This window comes from Lemur catta, chromosome 5 (genome assembly GCF_020740605.2).
Source record: "Lemur catta isolate mLemCat1 chromosome 5, mLemCat1.pri, whole genome shotgun sequence".
In the NCBI taxonomy this organism is placed as follows: domain Eukaryota; kingdom Metazoa; phylum Chordata; class Mammalia; order Primates; family Lemuridae; genus Lemur; species Lemur catta.
This window is the reverse complement of record NC_059132.1, coordinates 62,715,888-62,741,141: the sequence shown is the minus strand read 5'-3', so window position 1 is coordinate 62,741,141 and position 25,254 is coordinate 62,715,888. Positions and strand designations below refer to the sequence as shown.

Below are 25,254 nucleotides of genomic sequence, written 5' to 3'. Positions count from 1 at the left end.
ATCAGGCAGAGGAGAGAATCTACAAAATATTCTTTTTTTGTTAAATTCACACTTCTCTATTTTGAACTATTTGATATCACAACTGTAGAAGCTTAAGTCTGCCCTCCTTCCCTCATAAATTCCAAAACGATAGAAACTTAGCTTCACTACTCAGAAAACTTATGGTCTGATTACTTAAGGTCTTACTACAGAGCCTGTGTCTACTTGCTACAGCACTGCCATCTCTCTTGCCTTTCTCTTTTGTAAAATCGGGTTTATAATGTCTACCCCATCTTGTTTTTTTAGTGTATTAAGAAAACAATACAATAAAATAACACCACTGAAAGCACCTATACTGTTGACAAAGGGTCAGTAATACCAACACTGGTGTATATTAAGAACAGCTCCTATTGCTGTAAATGTATTGAGGCTACATAAGTAAACTACCTTGAGCTCCGCATAGCAAAAAGCAGTTATATGGATAATGCTTCTCATGTCATATTCTCTCTCCAACTAAAATCTAAGATTGTAGGCAGGAATCATATCTTAACTTTCTACATTTACACAATGCCCTGCATAGAGCTAAATTCACGTTTTTAAAAACCTTCTTACCTGATATAAATTCTAATTCTTTTAACTGTTGTATTGTTCTGTGCTCCCTAAAGCAAAAACAATCATATCTTACCAAGAATGAATACCTAATTTTAAGAGGCAAATAGACCACACACTAAGAAAGGAACTAATATACACTGGGACAAAAAAAGACTAATTTGAGAGGCATGTGGATGTAGCACTATAAAGCTGATCATTGTTAATCATCATGAGAGACCAAACACACTCCTGAAATATATGTCATTAAGCATTCGCCAAAGAGAGAGGGTTAAAATGAACTCAACAAAAATGGTCTTTAAATGGAACATTTTTTAATCATGTCCAAAAGAAACATAAAAATTTAGTTCTTGGCCAGGTGTGGTGGCTCACGCCTGTAATCCTAGCACTCTGGGAGGCCGAGGCGGGAGGATTGCTCGAGCTCAGGAGTTTGAGACCAGCCTGAGCAAGAGCAAGACCCCATCTCTACTAAAAAAGTAGAAAGAAATTAACCGGACAACTAAAAACATATAGAAAAAATTAGCCGGGCATGGTGGCACATGCCTGTAGTCCCAGCTACCCAGGAGGCTGAGGCAGGAGGATCGCTTGAGCCCAGGAGTTGAGGTTGCTGTGAGTTAGACTGACGACACGGCACTCTAGCCTGGGCAACAGAATGAGGCTCTCTCTCTCAAAAAAAAAAAAAAAAAAAAAAAAAATTAGTTCTTCAATTCAAATAAGACACAAATCTCATGTCTCAAAGATTCTTCTGAATATAACTCAACAGACCAAATTCAGATACTTTACAATGAAAGAGCTCAAGGCTCAGAAATGGTAAACTATTTAAGATGACATAGAATGATTACACAGAGTGCAAATTAAAAATTTTGAAAAAAGTAAATCAAGGAGTTTGACTATCAGTTCATAATCTAAGTCCCTAAAGTACATACATATGAAAAGTAGATACAATCTGAAAGACTGAAGTCTCTTGGGTTATCCCATCAGATAACTTTATGGTAGATGACAGTCTTAAAGCTCTTCAGTCTAACATCCCTACTTCACCCTACCCCCTGGTGTTCAGTCTCTTTAAAGCAACACAGAAAAGTCATTGACTGCCATAGTTTGAGAAGCTCACTTACTTCCAAGGAAATGTACCCTGCATTCTTGGACTTGGTTTTCTTTATTTTGTGTCCTTATCTGTCTTCCTATATCCTTCCTACAGATCCCATATCTTCCCCTGGAGAACACCGTGAACAATCACACACTCTCTTCCATGTGACAGTCTTGCACATATTTGAGCATACATATCTTTTCTTTCTCAATCTTCTTTTCTTCAGGTTTAATATTCCCAGTTCCTTTTACCACTCCTACAGTGACATAGTTCTGCAGTCCTTCACCCCCTGTCCCCCAGAGTCACTTCTCTGCATTCTGTCTTCCATCTAGAATCTCCTAAGTATGCTACGCCCTCCTCAGTAAAATGGATTGTAACACAGGAGTGGACTGGTAAGCACAGAGCAACAGAGGAATCACCTTCCTCACTGTACAATGTAACATATACATCCATTAATCTAGTACAAGTCAAATTGGCTTCTTGGGTAACCATGTCACAGCACTAATTCATATCACGCTTGCTGGTGACTACTTAGGCTTTTTCAAATATACAGGGCTATTAAACCCCAGTGTAGGACTTAGAACTATGGTATAAATACCATCTTTTGTTGCTCATAACTTGTTACAATTGTTCTTTAGTTCCAGGAAACAGCTTATTCATGGAAAATTCTATCTTCCTCCATGTCTGTTTCTTTAGTGAATTCTATAGAAATATACTGAACACTTGATATAGAGGAGATACAGTCCTTAACAGGATATATCCCTTGCCATCAAGCAACTTAAAAACTTAGAAGTAGAAAGAAATATTTACAGTTAACAGTAACACAAGATATAAAGTGCTATATAAAATAATATCCACAAAGACACGAACATTTTATTTTCTTCACAGCTGAATTCCAGTTTCCTACAATAGTGCTTGTCACTTCATAGACCTTTATAAGTGTTTGTACAATGATAAATGAATTGACAGAAACTTCTAAAAAATTTCAGCCAAAGAAGGAATCACACCTAGCTATGGCTAAAGATAGCTTTTTAGCTGGGTCCTGAAAGATTTCTACAGACTGAAAAGAGAGAAGGGGATTTTAAGCAAAAGAACAAACCCAAGCAGTGACACATCCAGACACTTGTGACTCCTATTTCCTGGTTGGGAACAGAGGCACCTTATAGTGGGAGATCAGACTGGGAATGTTGGGTTAAGGCAAGACGATATAGGACTCCAGCACAGGCTGAGGTTGAACACAATGGCCAAAGCACAAAGCGCCACTTTCCCAGCTCCTTCCATGATTGTGAGGGTCTAGGAATCTCTTGACCCATAAACACTCTTGGTGGCTAAGCCTCCCTGATACAAAGGATGTGGAAAGCAGGAGACATGGAAGATGGAAAAACTAGTTCTTGTGGTTTCTATAAAAGAGGTAGGAGGGAGTTAGTAAAAAGATCTTAGCAAGAGAGCAGTGGAAACAGAAAGAAAAGAATAACTGCAAAAGATCCTTCAAAGGTAAATGGACAGGGCATAGTGGGCATTGGATAGGAAAGCAAATGAAGAGTCCAAGATGACTCCAAGGGTTCTAGCCTCAGTGAATGACAATGTCACTGAGAGAAATGGAAAAATCAGGAGTTCATAAGGATGCGTTTGGTCTTAATGACTTGTATCTCAGAGGGCCATGAGTGGAGATGCTGAAAAAGTAATTGAAAAGATAGGACTTTTTGGAAAGAAAGAGGAAGGGTTAGATGTAGGAGTCATCCATAGATAAGAGTGTTAAAATAGAAGTGGATTAGCTAGCCAAAGGAAAAGAACACTAACTATGAAGCTTTGAAAAAATGCTGCATTTGGGAAATGAGAAAGAGTGGTATAGGAAGGAGATAAATAAGACACAAAAGTGGCAGAAAGATAGAGTGTCACACTGTCAAACAAACTGAGAAGTGAGTTTTAATGAGAAGAGGTGGTCAATAATATTGATGGTAATCATGAAAAAAATGGTAATTAATTAATGACATTAATGTTTCCTGGTGAGGTGCCATATTGGAAGTATTATCTCAATTAATTCTAACACATCTTCTGGGACAGTACTAACATCATTCCTATTTTACAGATGAAGACACTGAGGCTGAAAGAGGTTAGTAAATGACTAACCTAAGTTCACACAGACAGGGAACAGCAGAACCTGGATTTAAATCTGGGGTCATCTGATTTGAGAGTCCAAGTTCCTAACTACTCTACTGCCTCCTTTCATCAAAAGATGAAGGAGAAAAAGCCCCCTGGACTTGGTGATGAAGTGACCACTGAGAGAGAGAGCCATTTCAGTACTTACATAGGTACAGAGGCCATGTCTAAAAGGTTACAAAGTGAGGAGATAGCAACCATGGTCATGACTCAAAAATCTGCACATGAAAGAAAAAGAATATGCTGAGTAAAGAGCTCTAAGCAGTAAAACTGCCTTTTTCTTTTCTTTTTTTGGGTGAGAAGACTAAAGAGATCTCGGTGAATGACAGGCAACTCTGGGCCTGTTACTATAAGTGCAGATTTATCATAACAGCCATGCTCATTCATTTAAATCTGTCTATGGCTGCCTTCACTCTGCAACAGCAGAGCTCAGTAGTTTCAACAGAGACCCTATGTGATCCAAAGCCTAAAATATTTACTATATGGCTTTTGACACAAAAGGTTTGCTGACTCCTGATTAAGAGGCTTTATCAGACGGAAAAGAAAGGATCAAAAGCAAAGGGAGAAGATTGAGTCTTATAAAAATCTTTCCAAATCAAAGTCAACAGACAACAAAAAATATGTGAACAGTTATGAGGCTAATGTTTCATGAAAACATATTTTACATTAATGCCTCAGTGTCACCTGAGAATGATGAACAGCTAATGGAATTGGCAGGGTTATTAGTCACAGAGGGTCTATTCTTTCTATGTTCAGATTTCTGGAAACTTCAAGGTAAATCCCTCCTCAAGTGACTGAAATGATTAAAGTCTGAAAACTGCTAATCATAATGTCCTAAGAAATTCCCAAAGTGAAACGGTGGCAATATATCTACTACATAATGACTCAAATAATTCAGAATAATGCCACCTATGCAGAATTAAACATCCACATACCCCTCTTGTGTACAATTTTCTCTCAATTGATGAAATGTACTTTTAAGAATGAGCATTACAGGTTGCTGCAGTAATTTTTCTGGATGAGCAAAATCCTCTTTGAATTAGGAAAAAAGTTGGAAAGATACTGTATTAGGAAAAGAAGGCTGCATTATGGTAGCTCATAAAGGAACACGAAGCAAAGTTTTAATGTAACTCTCATTGCTTTTAATGTTAAACACTAAAACCAGGAAATAACTGTAAACTATAAAGCACTAAGCTAATATTAGTCTCTTGTAGGAAAAGAAATTACATTTTTAAGGCACTAGTAAGGTCAAAATAATGTTTTCTTTCTCAAAAGTCCTGCTCCTTCACTAATATAACCATTTTTTTTTCTCAACACATATTGGTTTACTTTTTCTGATTTAAAAATACATGTTTACTGTAAAACATTCAAATCATACTGAGAAGAAGAGAATAAATTGTACCTAATCACATCACCTGAGATAACCATCATTAACATTTTGATGAACACCCTTTTACAAATCTCTATACATATCTACGCAGTCATCCAAACTTTACCTAACTGGAATATTATACATGATTTATTTATTATGGACATTTTTCTTTCATTCTCTTTTAAGAAAAAGCAACAAACAAATTAAATGACATCTGTACAAGGTAAAAAAATAGTGCAAACCATACAAAATGGTCCAAAATGACAAAAATTTCCCTACCAGTCAGTTCCTTTCAATCTGCAGAGATAAATAGTTTTGAAAACTTCCTGCTTCTTTATTATTTCTAATGGCTTCCATTTTAAATTTAAATAGTATACTTATTTTTATATTTCTCATTTATGAATTAGAGAAAATAGCATTTGATTCCATAAAAAAAAAAAAAAACACTAAAAATTTAGCATACTTATGCTACCATTCAACTTCCTCCCTCTTCAACTCCTTAGTTTCACTACTTTTATGCTATTAAGATTTTCAACATTTACATTCTGTTATGTAACAATAATTATGTTTGCCCTTCTTGTCATCTAAATTGACAGTAAAATTTTAAACTCTCTAAAATGTAGTTACAAAATTATGATTGTGGGCCCCACAGGGAAAGACATGTAATCCTATGTCTCTTAACCCTGTAGTTCAAAGTAGACTGTCCCAAATTAGCAATTTTTAAAAACTTTCTTTCAGCTTTTATTATAACTTCTATGTTTTCATTTCTGATACCATTTCCTACTTATAACCTTATATACCGTACTTTTGTGTTTGAGAATTTACTCAAATAACTTTTTTCATATGAGGTACATGGGGATAAAATTTCCGAGTCCATGTATAAAAATCTTTTTATTCCGTCCTTACAACCGATTGATAAAATGGCTAGGTATACAATTCTTGGTTCAGAATAAATCTTCCTCTGAACTAGGACAACATTACCTCATTTGCTTCTAGTAATTGGGGCAGATGCTAAGAATTGATCCTAGTTAACTTGTAAGATAGCCTAATTTATTCTCTCTAGAACTCAAAATTTTTTTTCTTTTTCCTATGTGTTCTGAGATTTCACCAGGATATATCTATCTTGGTGGTCTTTTGGTCTTTTGCCCATCCATTCTGATAAATTTGAGTGTGTTATATCAACCCCAAGACTCATGTGAAATGCTTTTCTGTTATTTTCTGCCCCCTAATATCTTTCATTTTTAATTTTGAAGCCCCTATTAGAAGGCTGTTAGTCATTTTGAATCTATTTGCTATTTCACTTACTTTTCTCTCATATTTTTCATTGTTTTCCTTTTTTTTTAACTACCTACCATAGATTTTCTCCACTTTTTCTTCCAGAGGAGCAGTTTAGTTTGTGTCCTGTCAGTTTATTTAATTCTGTATTACAATATCATACTTTTAATTGCTAAACATTGTTTCTTGTTCTCTACTCCTGTTCATAGCAGCCTATTCTTATCTTGTAGACATAACATTCTCTCTAGTTCCACTGAACTTACTAGTTACAGGTTTTTTAAAGCCCTCTGCACTGTGTATTACCTGAGTTCAGTTCTTTCTTTGACACACTAATTGTTTTCTTCAAATATCTTATGACCCTTGGTTTTGGTTACTTTTTTTGAAGGGAAATATTTCACACTTGTTATTATTTTGGTTTTTTGTTTCCTCTTTAAAGTTGAGTAGAGATAAGAGGAATGAGGTAAAAAAAGAAAAGCACCTCAATTTTTCATCAGGATGTAAGTATTAATTAATTTTCAACAAACTTCTAATTATTCAGAAGAACCTGAGAATTTATATCCCACTCATAGAAGTGTGAAGGAATAGAGAGAAATGAATAGAATGTCTCCAAAATACCAAATTTGATCAGGCTCCGATTTTATTATCTATAATCAAAAGTTCTTAATATTTGTACATAAATCTAAAATGTATCTTACTGGCAATATTAAAAGGCACAAAATCATCAACAGTTAAAAGTGCATATTTAGCACTGGAATTAGTCTACATTTTCCTCTCTCTACATGTTCCCTCAAGCTCTCGTTTAGATCTTTTGTTATTTTCAGAAGCTAGTCCTATTGTCCCATTGAAAATGATTCAAATGCTCAAAGTCCTTCTTTGCTCTTAGAAGGGTCAGGTAATTGCAAAAGGAGCAAGTTGGCAGCGCTCACTTACCTGCTGGGTGGTGCTGGTGACAATACCCTGCTGTAGGCGGTAAGCCTGCTCTTGAAGGTATTTTCTAGTCTCATGATTCCGCAGCAGATAGTTTTCTATCTGGAAATTAAGCACATGTATTCCTCAAGAACATATTGCAACTCAGCAGAGTATAAAATTGTAAGCGAAACAGTTGCTGAACTTAAAAACTCAAGCACTAATACACACATCCTGCCACAGTGCTTTGCCCCCACAAAACACAAGGGATGGGGAACCTGGCTTTCGCTGTGATTTATTATTGGTGCTTTTAGTTAGAATTTAACTTGCTTTCAACTCAAACAAACAAAAAACACCAAAACAAAAGATATTTAACTTGCAAGTGGTTGGAGGAACTGTTATGTGACTCAGTAATGGACAAAGATAAGCAAGTGTTTAATGGCCTGTAGGATTAGGGACCCCAACTCCTGGCTTTTCATCACTCTTCAGCACACAATTGCAATCCTTCTCCCTTATGAATTTTTAACTATTCAGCAGTTCAGAAGTTAAATAAATACCCCCAAAGAATATGGATGGTACTTTCTGAACCTCTCAGCCTATTCCAGTCATGGAATCCACCAGTACTTCGAGAATTCTTGATTTTAAGGTAAAAAGAAAGAGAGACAGAAAACAGCTACAAAATTTGAAGGACACAGGCTAGTAAAACTCAAAGATACAGACCAATTTCACTAGTCCATCAAATTTTCATATTGTCTCAAAAATAAGACTGATTTTAATAAAATTATAGAAAATAAGCAAATGGATTTCCATAGAAAATGAGAAATCTTGAAGTTGCTTGACAATCTGCATTTTCATACATATGCAATCTCCTACGAAAAATTCACATGTACAATTGATAACTAGATTGGAACAAAGCATTGAAGAAGACCAATATGCGACGGATATACACTGAACAAAAACTGTAGCGTTAACTATTGGGAATGATGGAGACCTGTAAAGATGCTTTCTAAAGAATAATTTGAGGGGGGTAAATTATGCCATCTGTTGTTTCGTTTCCTTGTTGTTTTTGTTTGTTTTTAATAACACAACTTAACCATTTGGCTTTTAATTTGTCACAACATTTCCCTGGTTAAGAACATCTAATAACTGTGAAGTTCTCAGTACTATCACATTTTTATTTTAATTTTCCATATGCTAAAGTGACTACTACTTAATACCAATTAAGAACAATTAAAGTACAGACTATAATTACTATCACCCCTGGAAACTATAAAGCAGAACAAAATGTACCTTTCTATTAAACACAAATGAAGAAATTATAAAACGAAAAGATCCCTGAAATGAAACATCATTCAAATGACACATTAATGCCTTGACATTATATTACATTAACTTTCTCTTGCTGCTTCCCAAGAAGTCATCTCTTTTCAAGGTGACATTACCATCAATGTAAAATTTTCTGCTAGTAAGATTCTTGCCTGAAACATGACAGGCACACACTATCTATCACTCAGCTTCGAGTCCTTTTGCTTTGTTATTTGTTCTTTTACATTTGTCCTATAGAGCGTTGGCCGTGGCCTGGGTCTGAGAGCAGTCTGCTTATTCAAGAGGCCCATCTCACACACAGGCAGCCGCACCCAAGGCTGCCTCATGCCTTTCCAGATCTTTCCCCAGATGCACTAATGGTGCTTCATAGACTTAAGCCAGAAAGGAATTTTTGAGAAAAATAATACTCAAAGGTTGTTTCTAAAAATCAGCTCAAGGGGAAGAAAGAATAACAACTTTCAAGTTATTCTTGAAATAATAAGTCATGTACACATCACCACTGAAATTATTTGCATCTTAGATTGACAGCGTAAACTTTGTACGCACTATTTCAGGCTAAGGACAGAAAACACAGCTCCTGAGGGCTAAGGACTGAGGGCCTGGCTAAGGTCAAACAGAAAGTGAAGGACCAAAAGGGTCATTATCATGCTCACCCAGGCCCCTGGGCAGCAGAAAGCAAGCTGGGAGGTAGTCTAGAGCCACTTAGACATCTCCAGTCTCTGCTGAAAATAGTAGCAGCATAAGAAGCCAAAAAACTATATTTAAGTAAAGGAATCTTGTATTAAAAAATAAAAATTACAAAGATTGAGTATTGAATCACAATATTTTTTCTTTAGTAGAATAAAAGTTAATTGGCATATTTCTTCCAGAAGACAGAAATCTGTTAAAATGAAAACTTGAATATATGAACACAGTGAGTTTTATAAGGAAATCCAATGAATCTGTGTTTAAAGTCACTGACTGTTTATTTAAAGAGCACAAATTTTAAAATTGACATATTTGTGCCCTCCTTTGTCCTTAGCTTCCATTTTCTGTAGCTATTTTTAATTCTCTGCCCTATAAAACGTCTTGATATAATATGATTAATATCTACCACATTTATATCTGTTTTCTATGAATCACATTTGTTCTTCTTTTATCTTCCCCTTTTTCTTCCTTCTATGGTTTTAATTAAGCATTTTAAATCACTACATTTTTCTTTTCTCTTAGCATTATCAATTATACCTCTTTTAAAATTATTTTTAGTACTTGTCCTCGTGCTTAAAATATACATTTACAAATCACCCAAGTCTACTTTCAAATAACCTTACAACAGATACTGCCAATTCCCCCTCCCATCCTATAACATTGCTGTCATTCATTTCACTTGCCCATATACTACAATCACTCAGTACTTTGTGGTTATTATGACTTCGAAAAAAGTCATCTACTCGATCAATTCATAATAAGGAAAATAGAATTCTATTTACTTTCTTTTATTCCCTCTCTGATGCTCTTTCTTCATGCAGATCCAATTTTCTAACTCATATAACTTTCCTTGTCTCTGAAGAATTTTTTAACATTTCTTGCAAGTCAGATCTACTGGTGACACATTCCCTCAGCTTTTGCTCATCTTAGAATGTCTTTCTCCTCCACTTTTGAAGGATAATTTTGCTGGATATAGAATTCTAGGCTGCTTGGGGTTTTTTCTATCAACACTTTAAGTATTTCGTGCTACTCTCCTCTCGCTTTCATGGTTCCTCACAAAAAGTCTGACGTAATTCTTATTCTGGTTTCTCAACATGTAAGGTGATTTTTTTCTCTCTAAAGATTTTTTAAAAAGATTTTCTCTTTAAAGATTCTCAGTCTGTTTTCCACAGTTTGAATAAGATATGCCTATGTGTACATTTTTTGGTATTTAGCCTGCTTGGCGTTCTCTGAGCTTTCTGGATTTATGATTTAGTGCCTGTTATTAATTCCAGAAAAGTCTCAGTCATTACTACTTCTGATGTTTCTTCACTACCTCCTTTCTCTTTATTTTCCTTCAGGTATTCCCATTACATGCATATACATCTTTTTATAATTGTCCCACAGTTCTGGGATAGTCTATTCTTTTTTCTTTCATTCTTTTTTCTCTTTGCAATTTAGTTTGGGAAGACACTAGTGAAGAATCTTCGAGCTCAGTGGTTCTTTCCTCGGCTGTGTCCAATCCACTGATGAGCTCATCAAAGGCATTCTTCATTTCTGCCACAGGTTTTTGATTTCTAGCATTTTCTTTTATTTTTTTTCTTAAGAGTTTTCATTTCTATGCTTGCGTTACCTATCCGTTCTCGCATCCTGTCTGCTTTTTCCATTAGAGCCCTTACCACGTTAATCACAGTTATTTTAAATTCCCTGTGTGATAATTCTAAAATTTGTGTCATACCCAAGTCTGGTTCTGATGCTTGCTTTGTCTATTTCACATTATGTTTTTTCTTGGCTTTTTAGCATGCCTTATAATTTTTGGTAGAAATCTGGGCATGATATATCCAGTAATAGGAACTATGATAACCAGGCTTTTAGTGTGGGTTTTATGTTAACCTGGCTGGGAGTTGGGCTGTGTTTAATATTTGCTGTAGTTGTAAGTGCCAGAGGCTTCAATTTCCTCCAGTGTCCTTGTCTTTGTCTTCCCTGTCATTTTGAGGTTTCCCTAGAAACTCTTACTTAATTAGAGCCTATGTCTTGCAGCTTGCTCAATTGTAATCCACTGGTACTTTATTTGATGTAGTGATAAGATGTTAGGAAGGGGAAGCATTCTATAATTTTATGATTAAATTTAGGGGTTTTTTAAATGGTCCTGGGTTCCTGGGCTGTGGCCTTCAGAAATGTTTCTTAGCCTTTTTTTTCCTTCCCCTTACGCGAGACAGAAGAGCTATAGGGGACTGAGCTGTTTAATTGTCCTCTCCCCAGTTTAGATAAGGCTCTGGTAAAGTAGTTTCTCTGGCTAGTAGGCTTTTGTTATAGAGAACAGAATATACTAGATGTATTTCAAATGGTTACTTTTCCCCCTTCCTGCTGCCAGAAACTAAGAAAGTCTTCTCCATTCTTTATGGTGAGAGCCTGATGGAGCTTCTGGAAGTAAAACCCGAGAAAGGATTGGGGCTTCTAAACGTGGACCCCTAAGGGTTTTTAGTTTTTAAGCCAGTCTACATACACTAAGCCTCTAGGAATTCATCAGTTACTGTTTAAGTGCTCCTTTGAGTTACTGACTCTACTAGCTTTGGCTCCTGGAAGCAGATCTTGGCTATGATTCACTGATTCACTGTGATTCTCTATACTTGCCCGTCTCTCCATTTTCCAGGGTGACAGCTTGCCTTGTGGCCTCAGCTGTCTGACAGATCAAAGAACAGTTGTTGATTTTCTGTTTGTTCAATTTTTTGTCCTTGTTGTAAGGATCAGAGTGATGACTTTCAAGCTCTTTAGATGTCAAATCTGAAACCAGAAACCTGGTTTCTCTAGAGTATGTCTTTTGTTTGAAGCTGACTAATATGCTTTTAGAAAATATAAAGATATCTAACATTTATTAACAAACTGCTTTTCATCCATACTTACCTCCTTGTACCTTCATGGTCACCTAAGGCAAACTACTTATTCTCCCTGCCCTTCATTCTCTTTATCTGTAATAATTGAGCTTATTGTGTGGGCTTATTTTAACACATTAACTGTCATATGAGTTGTATTTAACTCATGCTAGTTTTGAGCCCAGGCCTCTATGTTTCACAAGTCACATATCTCTTCACCTTGGGAGCCGAGTAAACTCACGCAAAGAAAACAATTAAAAAAATTACAAATTTTTCATTAAATTAGAAAAGATCATTTTGTTTTTGAAGTTTTTATTCTATTTTTGTAACAAAACACCATGGCCTCAAGGAAAAAAAAATTTTTTTCTAGTGTGGCAGTTTAAAGACTACATGTATTAATTTATGTAAAGCATTTAAAACAATGCCAGACACCCAGTAATAACTATATGTTAAATGTCAGCTAAACATAGTACAGCTTTATTTTTCCTACTTATATAGATGACAAAAAAGTTTAGAAAACTTAAGTAACTTATGGAAAGTTACAGGAAGAGTCTGACTTGAAGTCAGATCTGAATCCAAATCTTGGATAATTTCTTTTGCCATACCACAGCTGTCTCTTCCCTCATCCCCAATCTTATTCCATTTTACTCAACAAATGCCTAAGAAGTATCCAAGCATGCATGCCAGGCACTGTGCTAGCTGCTGGGAATAAAAAGAATGAAAAATTACACAGCCTGTACCTTCAAGGAGCTCACAGTTCATTAGAAGAAAAAAATATGGACGCAAGTAACTTAAAACAACATGGGAAGGCCAATGACAAAGAAGAACAGGAAATCCTGAGAAGACCACACACCTAGGGGAAGGAGGGGGCTCTGAGAAGTCTTTTTAGATGAGCTGACACTTGATTTCAATGTCAACAGCCGTGCATGATAGTGGGGAAAGCAGGAAGATATCTGCAGTGTGGCAGTGATTCTGGACTCAAGTGATCCTCCTGCCTCAGCCTCCTGAGTAGCTAGGACTACAGGTGCACGCCACAATGCCTGGGTAATTTTTAAATTTTTGTAGAGGCAGGGCCTCTCAGTTGCTCAGGCTCATCTTGAACTCCTGGCTTCAAGCGATCTTCCGGCCTCGGCCTTCCAAAGTGCTAGGATTACAGGCGTGAATCATCGTGCCTGGACAATACTTTAAATTTCTTGATGAAGAAAAGAGGAAGGTTTGTGAACTAAGATAAAATCCTACCTTCCCTCTGTGGACTAAAAAAACCCCCAGCCAAGGGTCCCCCAGAGAAACCTTAAAACTGAGTTCCCAGCCATGACAGGGTGGGAGGTCAGACACGTGTCCTCATACCCCCTCCCTTGCTAATGGCCATCAGTTCTTTTTCCCTAAGGGCTAAACTGAAACAAATCTCATGATCCAGACCAGCATTCTTGCCCGTAAGAGACCACCAACGCTGGAGTGGTTTTACCCAGACTACAGAGCATGCACAGAGAAGATCTTCATGTCCTCTACTTCTTAATTTGATATCAGAAGGCCACCATTTTCTGAATATGGACCCCATAAAGGGGCATAAAGCTAGAATGTGTAGGCATATGTTCTCCTTTCATAAATATTCATGACTCCTATAGCTTGTTAAATATGTATATTTGGCCACTCCACTCAGCATATATTCCTTTCCCATCTTCGTCCCTTCCTCCAAGCGAGAAGCATGTGTTTCTGGCTTCTGGCTAGAGGATCTGCTTCCCAGGCAGTTGGAATGGCCACCCACAGGCGGCAGCCTTTTAAGAGAAATAAAACTCTCCTTTCCAGATACATAAGCCATGTCATTTTCTTCAGTTAACAGGTTCTATCTGTTGAGGATGAAGGGGAGGGAAGTTGTGCAAACTGACATTCAGTTCCACACATTCTCCAAAGGACCGTCAGGAAGTTAACTACGCTAAAGCTCTGGCATGTTGATGTTGTCAGAATGTTATTTTATTCCACTTAAATTGCATGACAAGTTTTAGTCTTCCTTATTTTATTCCTCCCCCAGTTATGCTTTATGACAGCAGTGATCATAAGAACATGAGATAACGTGGGGAAAAAAGTTATGTAAAATAACAAAGTACTGTTCATATGTTCAGAATTATTATTAACACAATTCAAACGTGAATTTCTTATAATCAAGCTACTGATTCTTTAATACCTTTTGCAGAGCCTCTTCCGTCTTTTCAGGGTTTGTTTTTAGGGCTTGAGAAGCATCATACATAGGAATTGGCATAAATCTCAATGTATAGTTCCTAGAAAAAGGAGAAAATAACATACTCATTTAAAAATACTTCCTATTACCTTAATTCAAGCACTCTTTTTTGATATCCAAAAGGATAGTTTCAAGAGTAGCTTAGAAAATTTGAAATCACCAGATCTTAAGCCCCTAGATTGCAGACTAGCCTTTAATGTCCCCATGTGCATCATCACAGGAAACCTTTTAATTCATACTGTATTGCAGAACAGACACAACTTTGGGAATTCAGTTTTGAATTATATCATGGACAAAATTCTCTTATTAGGACCGGAAAGATGGACTGAGAGAAGCCTAGAAAAAAAAAGTCCAGCATAAACTTGCTAAGTGGGTTTTTGTAACCAACCGATCTGAATGTATCTGGGTCTCCACAATGATTATGTGTGACAGCCAGACCCAAACTGGTAGAGGAAAAGAAAAACAAAACATTTGCTTGCAAAGTAAGGCCATTAGCATCCACAAAGTAGTCTATTCAGTCTCTGAGATCCTTTAAATCAGCAGTCCCCAACCTTTTTGGCACCAGGGACCCTGAGCTTGTTTTCCTACAACTAATGCCAGGCTGATCCGACGGGAGGCGGAGCTCAGGCAGTGATGCAAGCGATGGGGAGCTGCTGTAAATACAGAGGAAGCTTCGCTCCCTCACCTGCTGCTCCCCTCCTGATGTGAGGCCAGGTTCCTAACCTGCCATGGACTGGGACTGGTCCATGGCTGAGGCGTTGGGGACGGCAGCTTTAAATAAACAAGTCCAAGATAAGAGATTGTCTCTGTACGAGCACTGGGAAAGGGTGCGCTGCCTGGCTGGACGCCCTGATCTCTGCAGGTCCTTTCAATTTCCCTTCAAGATCAGCCGGGTCCACCAGGCTCAGGAAACCAAGTGAAACAACTATGGAGTGCTGCGTCCGCATATTATCTCATTGCTATTGGCAGGCAGGTTAGACCAGAGTGCAGGGGTAAGTTGTTTTTGTGTGAGGAGAACACACAGAACTCTAAATCTGGTCCCTGGCCTTTGATCCTGACCCTGCTACAAACTGCCGTGTGCCCAGAGGACCACTAACACCTGCTCTCCGACCGCAAACTCCTGCGTTAGCAATGTCTTTTCTTCCCCACCCCAAATGCATCTGTCCCTTTCTACAACACGGCACTCAGGAAGAATGTCCTTTTGGGCCACTTGATGGCAACTGGGCCATTGGAATTGCACAGTCAGCTGCCTTGTGTAGGCCTCTAAACAAACATCGGCACTCACAGTGTGCCTCTCAGGCATCTTTAGATGATATCCACTGGGAGAGTAAATTAACAACTAATTCCTAAAATAAGGTACTAACAATGAAGAAATAATAAAGAAAACAAATAATCACCTTAATAATAGTAATAGTCTAGATGGGTATTGTTTAATGGAAAAAAATATTCACCCAGTCCAACTTACAGGGTGGTTTCATGTAAAATAATCAAAGAGAAAGCTGTAATTTCCATAACTTTAATTTTTATCTTAGCTTTTTTTTTTTTTTTTTTTTTTTTAGCAAAATTGTTTTTGTTTGCCTTAAGAGGAGCCAGCCAACTGAAACGAAAAGACAGTATGTCTTTTTTACAGCCTTGGAAATTTTCCTTTTCCTCATCCAATTTTTATCATGTTACAGACCAGCCTAGTTTATTTAAACCAAAGGTGATTCTGAAGCATTGGCATCTTGGAGCAGATCCGGGGAGCCCTACCATCAATCTGGAAATGTGGGGAATCCAGTGTGCGTGCTCCCAGCTTCTCCCAGACAGCGGTCTGGGCTGGCAGTCTGCAGCAACATCAGGCTGGCAACCGTGCTGCTGGCACCCAAATGCAGCTAAATGTAAATAAACGTTCCCATTCGAGGTTGTGTGTGCAGCAGGATAACCACAGGTGGTTCAGCAGTCGTGGAAGGCTCTGGGGAGAGGTGGCCATGGTGACCCAATGGCGGAAGCTACCCTACCCAGACTTAGTGATGGCCTAAGGTCAGCAGAGAGAAGGGCAGAGAGGCTGAGCCTTTGTGATTTTGTAGTGCAACAACTTTGACCTCCTGGATAAAGTAGAGCCACGAGATCTGGAATTGGAAAGCACTTAGAGAACATTTACTCTAATCCTCTCACTTTATGAAAAAATGAATTAATCAGAGGGGTAAAATGCTTTGATCGAGATCATAGGCTTGCTGGTGACAGAGCTGAAGACTGAATGGAGGACTCCTGATTCCTGATCTAGGAAATGTTTGGCAGGAGAGACCCTCCCAGGAGGCCTCACATATAAAAGGAATCTGGGGAAACACAGAATAATAATGAGCACTTCCTCCCCCCTCCCAGGGAAATGGCTTCTACGCTAATGGTCTTTTATTTCCCACCCACATTTTATAGCATCTCGTCTTTAATGCTATAAATCTGTTTTTTACCATTTCTGCCATTATAATATGAGGATTGAAAAGCCCAGAAAGAACCAGATTCTTAGTATTATTTTTAGCCATGGCTGGTACTGCTATTTCTTCATTTAGTTTACTAGGAAGTAAATCTGACAATAAATAATAATTGCAGACTTCAGTTACTGAAGTAATAAAGAAAGCCTTTTACAGCAATGAGACGAGTTAGCCCTGGGCTTACCACTCATCAAGTTCACCTTTATTTTCTGGACCCCAGCTTTTTTCTCCCAAGTGGATTCAAACTTGTTAAAATAGGCAAAAGAGCAAGAGCCAGTGGAAATAGACCAAGAAACCACAAAGGGGAAAGGAAACAAGGCAACCATCATGTGGCCCTTTCCCATAATCTTGTTTAATCCTCACAACAGGGTAGTGTCTTTGACAGAACAGGCATCTCTGCCCTCATTTTATACCTTCTCCCGCCAGGAGAAAGTCAGAATCTTCCAAGACCCCATGGCTGGTCAGCAATAGACTAAACTCAGACCCAGGTCTTCTGATCCCCAATCTGTTGTTGCTTCTGTGACCCCACAGATAACACAGACACCACTGGCTCTTCTGTATTTTTCCAGAAAGGACACCTAATTAAAACTTACTTTTCCATAGCAACAGCTATATCTTGGAAGCCTTGCGCAGTGATGTTGTTCTTGTCCCATATCACAGTCCTGTTTGCAAACCAAATCATATAAATGATCAGACACTTAGGAATGGAGGGAATGATTCTCCCATTGAATGTAAACCTATTACAGGCAACTCTGTCTAGATATTTCAGCACAGCAGCATTACGTGAGTGAGGAATAATGTTCATCTTCATTTCGAACAAAACGAGGATGAGCATTTCTCCCAACATTATATGCTTAACACATTTACCACGCAAGTAGTGTGGAAAAAGTGTACTTAAAAGCAACAGCACAAACATTAAATTATCATAATGTTACCTAACTTTTACTAGACAGAAAACTCTAAAACCTGATTTCTCTGATATTCTCCCAGTAGTATTCTAGTATTCATGGCTGAGGCTGAAGCTATTTACAAAAGATGCTAAACAGTCCCAAGCCCAACATAAAGGATTTCAGCTACTGAGATTTTTTTTCCCCATTCTAAAACACTAGAGAAAATCTGTCATATTTCCTTATGTTTTCATCATTTCCCTGACATGGCATAATTAATAATCCTAGGAACTTTGCTCACTCTGCTGGCAAAATCTATTACTATAAATAGGAGGTTATTTACTTTTTAAACAGAAAATCTATTTTGGAAGAAAAATATCATTTTACCTTCAGAATAAGTATACTTCAGAGATATTACAGAATTTGTCAGTTTACCCTGACACATAAAATAGATTTGTTTGGATGACCCCAGCCTCACAACTGGTATTGCTTTGCCTTCCTAATTTCAATGACCTTCTTTACATATATACTGACCTTCCAAGAAACTGCTGTGGTTTTTTGCTTTTGGTTTCAGTTTAGACAGAAGGTTCAGACTCTGTCTTATGCCAGAGCCCAGGGAAATATCACGAAAGAGCCCCTGAGGAACAATGAGGAATGAATTAACTCCTCATTCACCAGACCCCCGGAGTAGGTAGAAACCCCCATCTCTCTGAATGATGGAGGGCACTGGGGTGACTGTGTAGTGAGAAAAGAAAAGCCATGCTTGGGAAACACGATGGATGAAAACCACCAAACAGAACAGTTAGCACCCAGTGTGAACTTGCCTTTGGACCAGTGGATCTCTTATGCCCCTCGTGTTTTAAGTCTTTATATTGGCAGGGCTGGGAGGGGGAGATAAGACCTTGGGCTCACAGCCAAGCACAGGAAAACCCCTTGTGTCATTACTTCACACTGCCTGGCTCTGCTCACTTAGTGCTGGCTCCAAAACCCTCCTTTCTTCTCACTGCCTTTACCCACACATCAGTCAGCTGCCAACACTGGTGTGAAACAGGAAACTGTGACAGTTCTCAATCAGGTTTTACCCACAACAAAAATATAAGACAACAGTTTGAAGGATTCGCTATGTCTAAATCTGGGAATGCCCTCCCCACTATTCTGACAAGTCTTGACATTGTCACCTCTTTTTCCCAGCTGGCCTCATGGGAAGCGCAGGCCCCCCTCGGGCACAGATGCTCCCCAGCGCCTGCTGTTCAGAATCTGCTCCAGGCCTTCCTCATGAGGAGCAATCACTCCTCAGGGACGAGGGCGGCTCCTGCCTACCTGAGCTTGGTGTTGATCTGCAGTGCTTTGGCCAGCATCTTCGCTCCCATGTCCCCCATTCCGTTCCCACTAATGTCCACTTTGGTCAGGGAGGTGTTGCTTCCCAGGGCATTGATGATGATGGTGACCTCGGTCTTGAGTTTTGAGTCAGCCAGGGACAAGGACTGCAGAGGCTGTGGAGCAAGCAACACACAGCACTCAACACTCTCATTAAAGAGACAACCCAGTTCGTGGAGAATCACAGGGCATGGACCCATTGCACAGGGTCCAGCAGTTTCGAACTGCTGCCTAAAAGACACTAGTGGATGGAACCTCAAGGTGCTGGCATCAAATGGACCTCTAGAGTCAAACTTGGACAACTTGTGTTTTAATGCTCAATACCTGCCGCTTCTAAGGAAAGCCATGGAAAGACATGTAGGGTGACAAGTGCCAGCTCTGTTTAAGTGGAGGAAAGGATGAGATAAATTAAAACATGACACAAAAATTTCTCAGCTTCAATAGAATTATGCTATCTGTTTTTACCCATTTCATTTTTATATAAGGTGAAATGACACCTTAAAATATTAATAGAGGAAGAAAGCAAAAGAAAAGCCAGCCAATACTAATAATAGGTGATTACTGAACAATTATTATGTTTAGCTACTGTTTAAGATTTTTAAATGTATTCATTCACTGAATCTTCCCAGTAACCCAACACTTAGGTGCTTTGGCTATCCCTATTTCCCAAAAGAGAAACAGAAAAGTTAAGTGACTCAACCAAGGTCACATAATTAGAAAGTGCCTGAACTGGAATTCAAATCCAGATCAGATCTGGTTCCAGATTTTATGCTCTCAACCCTACACTACATTCCCTCATTAGCTTATTCTAGATCTTTTTGATCATCACCTCTTATGTTTTACGTATCAATCAGAAGATACACCTACAACTTAAAAAGGCACAATTTGCGTGACATTTTATTTTACCGTAAGCTATATGGAGAATCCCAACCAGCCCACTCATTGTCCATTTAAGTCAGAGACTGAAAGCCACTCTGCCTGGAGGCAGGTTTTGATTGGACTGCAAAGTATCTGACCAAAAAAAAAAGGAACGAAAGGGAGGGAGGGAGGGAGGGAGGGAAGGAGAAAAAAAGAAAATAGGCTCTGTACTTATAACCAGGTTCCTACACTTGTTTATGTTGTCTTCCTAACCCCATGGTCATTTGAGTTTACAATCCTACATTTAAACCAAAACTCAGCGGTGGCTCACGCCTGTATCCTAGCACTCTGGGAGGCCAAGGTGGGCAGATCGTTTGAGCTCAGGAGGTCGAGACCAGCCTGAGCAAGAGCGAGACCCCATCTTTACTAAAAACAATAGAAAGTAGCTGGACAACTAAAAATATGTATAGGGAAAAAAAAAAGTAGCCAGGCATGGTGGCGCATGCCTGTAGTCCCAGCTACTTGGGAGGCTGAGGCAGTAGGATTGCTTGAGCCCAGGAGCTGGAGGTTGCTGTGAGTTAGGCTGACACCACAGCACTGTAGCCCGGGCAACAGAGTTGAGACTCTGTCTCAAAAAAAATAAATAAACAAACAAACAAACAAATCATAAATCAATTAACAAAGTGGCTGAGAATTCCAGGTTAACTATATTGAACCAATGTGGCTAAAAAGTTCAGACCTTCCTGGGAGATCTGGATGTCTTCTGGGTTGGTTGGGGTGGTCTATATTGTCCTACCCACACAAAATAATTCTATATGCTTATTGCATAAGCAACTCTGACATTACAGGGAGGTGGATGCTGGAAGGGGTATTTATGACCAAGTTCCCATGGTGGCCTATAGGATTAGGACTCTCAAGATGTGCCTGGTGGTCTATATGATGGTCCCACACATATCCTGGGGCGTATCTGGGACCACTCAACCACTCAACATTGACTTCCAAAGCAACACCTGTGACAGGTGCATCTACCCAAGGGGCTGCAGGAGACAGGATGAGGGTGCTGATGGTTTTTAGACTCAGATATCAACAAAGTGTCACTATGCATTTGGTTAGTACCAAGTGACTATACTTATAGCCCTTATTATCTAAATTTGACCATGGTTTCCAAACTTTATACATTTATGGTAAAATCAAAAAGTAATATTAATTAGAATCAAATTTATAAAAGTAAAATAGCCTGCTAAATACTAAGGCCATTAAAACCTTAGCCAAGAAGCCTGCATATGTTTAGACTCAGGTAAGTTTAGTGAGGTTGCTTCAATTTTCTTAACATCCTACATTCAGGTAAATGGAAAAGACAACTAAAAATGATTCAGACTTAGGAAACAATACATTAAATAAAAACAAATGTAGTATTGCTTTAATATAAAGATGTAATCACATCTTTCATCATTTCAAAAATCTCTATTCAACTACTACAAAAATGATATATTATGGCTTCTTCATAATATTGGAAAACTGCCAACTCTTCAAGCTAGTGAGTGCCAATTCTAGCATAATATTCAAATTCTAATACACCCCAGTTAACACTTAAAAGTAATAGACAGAGTCATTAATGTGAACAGAACAGCCTGGATTGCATGCATATTTATAAGGTCATCCTCCTTGATTTATTGTACTTCCATGTAACATTACTATTTGAAATCTTACTATTTCTTTTTCACAGCTGAACATGCTTAATCTGAAAATCTGTCTCCTGGCTATAGGCACTGCCGGGAGAAATGCATTTTCTTCTCTTGGTTACAACATGGGCTTGTATGCAATTCTTCAGAACATGTTTCCTTGTCATCTTGGCCCCTCAATCCATGACTCTGGGTACAGCAGCCTGAAAACCACTGTCTCTAGTGGCAGGTGACACTGGAACCCGCAGGTGTCTAGATTTTTCAGCTTAAGGTGATGTGCCATACTGAATGAATAAGAAATTCCATGGACTATCAAAGAGCAAGCTCTATAAACACAAGGTCAGAAGGTAAAAAGTAAGAAAATTACCAGTTATGGGACAAAAACCTTAAAAAGCATCAGTAAATTTGATGCTTATTGGCTGGCTTTTCTTCTGCTTTCTTCCTCTAAAAAGCTCTTAAATAAATAAAACAAAAAATGAACTTAATTTTACCAGTTATCGTCTGTAGTCACAAGACTCAACTCCTAATCATTTTAAATTGTTTTGCACATTACTGATTCAGAAATAGAAAAAAAAAAAAAAGAAGAAGGTAATTGCTTTCTAAAAAAGCTACCTACTTTTCAATGACATGAATATAAAAAGCTCTTCATTGTACGGCATTATTAGCTACACACTATTCAAATTTATAACTTGACAGAATTCACATTTACATAGCAAACTTTATCATCTGCAAATGTGTTTTTAGGTGTGTTTTAACAATCAAGGTTATCTTTAAGTAAGAGACTTCCAAAATTATACAAACGGTTTGAAGATCCTTGTGTAAGAAAAATATGAAATTAATAAATATACTTTACATAAAATATAAATTGTCCTAAAATATGTGCTAAGAAACAAGTATTTGGGGATGAATATTAAGTATAATTCTGCAATATTAGTTTCCCCAATTTTTTAAAACTGGGCCAATACTGGGAAATCAGAAACCAAATACATCTCCCTTACAATGTGGCTGAGATTTAAAAAAAAAAGAAGAATAAAAGAAAAAGAGAAACCAAATATAGCAATGATGTAAAGTCAAATTAAATATGTAAAACAAACAGCATAAACTCTGCAAAGTATAAATTACATTTTCATTACGCCCTTAATTTTAATTACGCAGCCCAAGAATAACAAAATGTGGGGTTTATTAGCAAATGAGGACAAGGAGAAGTACTTGCATTCATTAAATAATCAATTTCATTTTTTAGCCTACAGGTTAGAAATTACATCCACACAATGAAGAGGCAAGAGAACAGGATTTTCACCTGCCCACCAGCTCAGGGCCCCAAAGCAGTGTGTGCACCGGCCAGTGGGGAGAGGTCCCAACCTTCATTCCCGCTGGCTCCTTCCCTTTCTCAGAAAAGGCAGCTTACAGTTGTAACAGGATTTGCTATTTCCTGGTAGGAACTCAAAAGGGAAATTGATACTTTTTCAAAATGTGATATACCTCATTTGATTAATATAAAAATTCACCCTCACGAGCTACAAAAGTAACTGTAACAAATGTGAATATTGTGACTCTTCATAGTAGGAATACAAATTGACTTAGGTTTTAGGTTTGGTGACCAAATAGGACTTTGAAAGCAAAGGGACAAAAACCTTAAAAAGCATCAGTAAAATATAAGATGTTACACACCAGCTCTAAATTAAATGGATTCATGGTAGAGTGCTTCTTACTTTGTCCATAAAATACCTTTTCTCTTTTCTAATGCATTTTAAAGGGCAGCAAAATATGATACTGTTTGAAGTTAAACTTCTTTACCCTGAACTAAGTCTTGGTCAGCAGCAACTAAAGGGGATAAAAATACAAGGAGAATTACTAGAGCTCAAGAAGCAATTTAAGATGAAGGAAAACTTCCTCAGTCTCTTAGAGTCCTGCATAATTATTAGATGAAATTCAAATTAGCAATATGATATTTCCTAGCATTATATAAGGTCATAAAGTCAACTAGATTGTAAAAATTCATGCCTGCAGATTAGTTTAATAACTGAAGTTAGGAAATAGTAAGGCTAATTAAAAGACAGGCTCAGGAGTCAAGTTATACTTCTTTTAATCTATTACGATCTTCCTTTACTTGGTGGTGAGTTGAATGAAGAATATGTAAATTTTTAAATACATTCTATAACTCTACTAAAGCATAAATACTTATTCCATTTAAAAAAAAACAGTAATAGAAAATGTACACATAAATAAAATTATCTGAAAGTATTTTGGCATTAACCCAGTAGAAATAATCAGTAAGAATGGCAATAAACAAAAGATTTTAGGCAAAAGTGTTTAAAATGATACTCACTGATTCTTCATCTTGAATCATCTGTACTAAGTTGTCCAATACAGGTGTCAGATTTCTAAAGAGATTTTAAAGATGTGGACAGTGGAATCAAATCAAAAGCTTTCAGGAGGCTGGTTAGTTTCATCATTGTCATATAAAAAAATTCAAAACTCTTACTTGGATTTCATATTATTAAAATTTCTGCCTAACGCCAGGTGTTGGATTGATCTGTTTTTACTGAGCCACACTATTAAGGTAGATAGATCAGATTCTAAACCTGGAAAGAATCAGAGTAAGTAGATCATCAAAACACATGTGTATAAATGAATTCTCAGCTGGAACACAATTAAGCAAAGGTGACATGCAGTTGGATGACTTCCTTTACCATCTGAAGGCCCTGGGATTCTCATCTTTTATTTTCAAAGGCACTCTTTGCTCTCTTTTCATGCCCTATTATTTCACAGGGATAGACCCATTCTCTACAAAGACTTATCTAAATCTCCTATACAATCAGTGGCTAAACACAGTCAGCAGGAATTGGGAATGAATAATGGCAGAAAGTTTCATCTCTCCCCATCACTTTGTGAGAGAAGATTCCAACATACTGTTGTTCACTGGGAGGTAACTGAAGTTAAAGTTGTCTATGAAAATTTAACAGGTTCATTCTAACATGCTACTACAATCAGCAGAAATAAAGCTATTGAAATAAGCTTCCAAATAAATAAGAGTAAAATTTTATTGTCACCAACCATGCAAAAGGTTAACCTTTATCAACGTACTGATGATATTTTTTTAACTGAGTGAGTTGTTGTACTGCATAGATCTTGCATATTGGGCCATGGAATCAACTTAGTAAGACTTTGGCAGAAATTTATTCTATAAATAAAGTCTATTGTTAAATTTAAAAGCCCTATTAGTCAAGATATGAAGTAATATTTTTATTAAGGTCTTATCTAGGTTAGGGTAGGAGATTATTTTCCCTTTACTAACTTGCTTCAAATAATATTTCGGTCTCTTTTCTTTTCTGATTTCTGACTTACCATTGTCGGAGATGTCTAAGCTGGTGATGTTGTGGATTTCAGCGATGCAGCCTTCTAATACTTGAGCTCCTCCTGATCTCAGCTGGAGAAACACAAGCCAAACACAAGGTAAAGTCTTCACCCTACTAAAAGTATAATCAAAAAA

The 25,254-nt window shown here is 37.7% G+C and overlaps 1 protein-coding gene across 6 annotated transcripts in view; it reads right to left on the bottom strand.

Moving 5' to 3' along the window:
* Window positions 1-25,254, bottom strand: part of CARMIL1 (capping protein regulator and myosin 1 linker 1) — a 302,767-nt gene that overhangs the window by 80,296 nt on the left and 197,217 nt on the right. For all 6 annotated transcript variants that reach the window (XR_006735315.1, XM_045551918.1, XM_045551919.1 and 3 more), the window contains 7 exons: window positions 25,110-25,191; window positions 24,247-24,346; window positions 24,091-24,145; window positions 19,165-19,337; window positions 17,551-17,619; window positions 14,436-14,529; window positions 7,413-7,511 (listed from right to left, as the gene is read on the bottom strand). Coding sequence is in view for 5 of the 6 variants with exons in the window: in XM_045551918.1 (XP_045407874.1) it covers window positions 7,413-7,511; window positions 14,436-14,529; window positions 17,551-17,619; window positions 19,165-19,337; window positions 24,091-24,145; window positions 24,247-24,346; window positions 25,110-25,191 (672 nt within the window). In the remaining variant the exon portion in view is untranslated. The remainder of the gene's footprint in view (window positions 1-7,412; window positions 7,512-14,435; window positions 14,530-17,550; window positions 17,620-19,164; window positions 19,338-24,090; window positions 24,146-24,246; window positions 24,347-25,109; window positions 25,192-25,254) is intronic.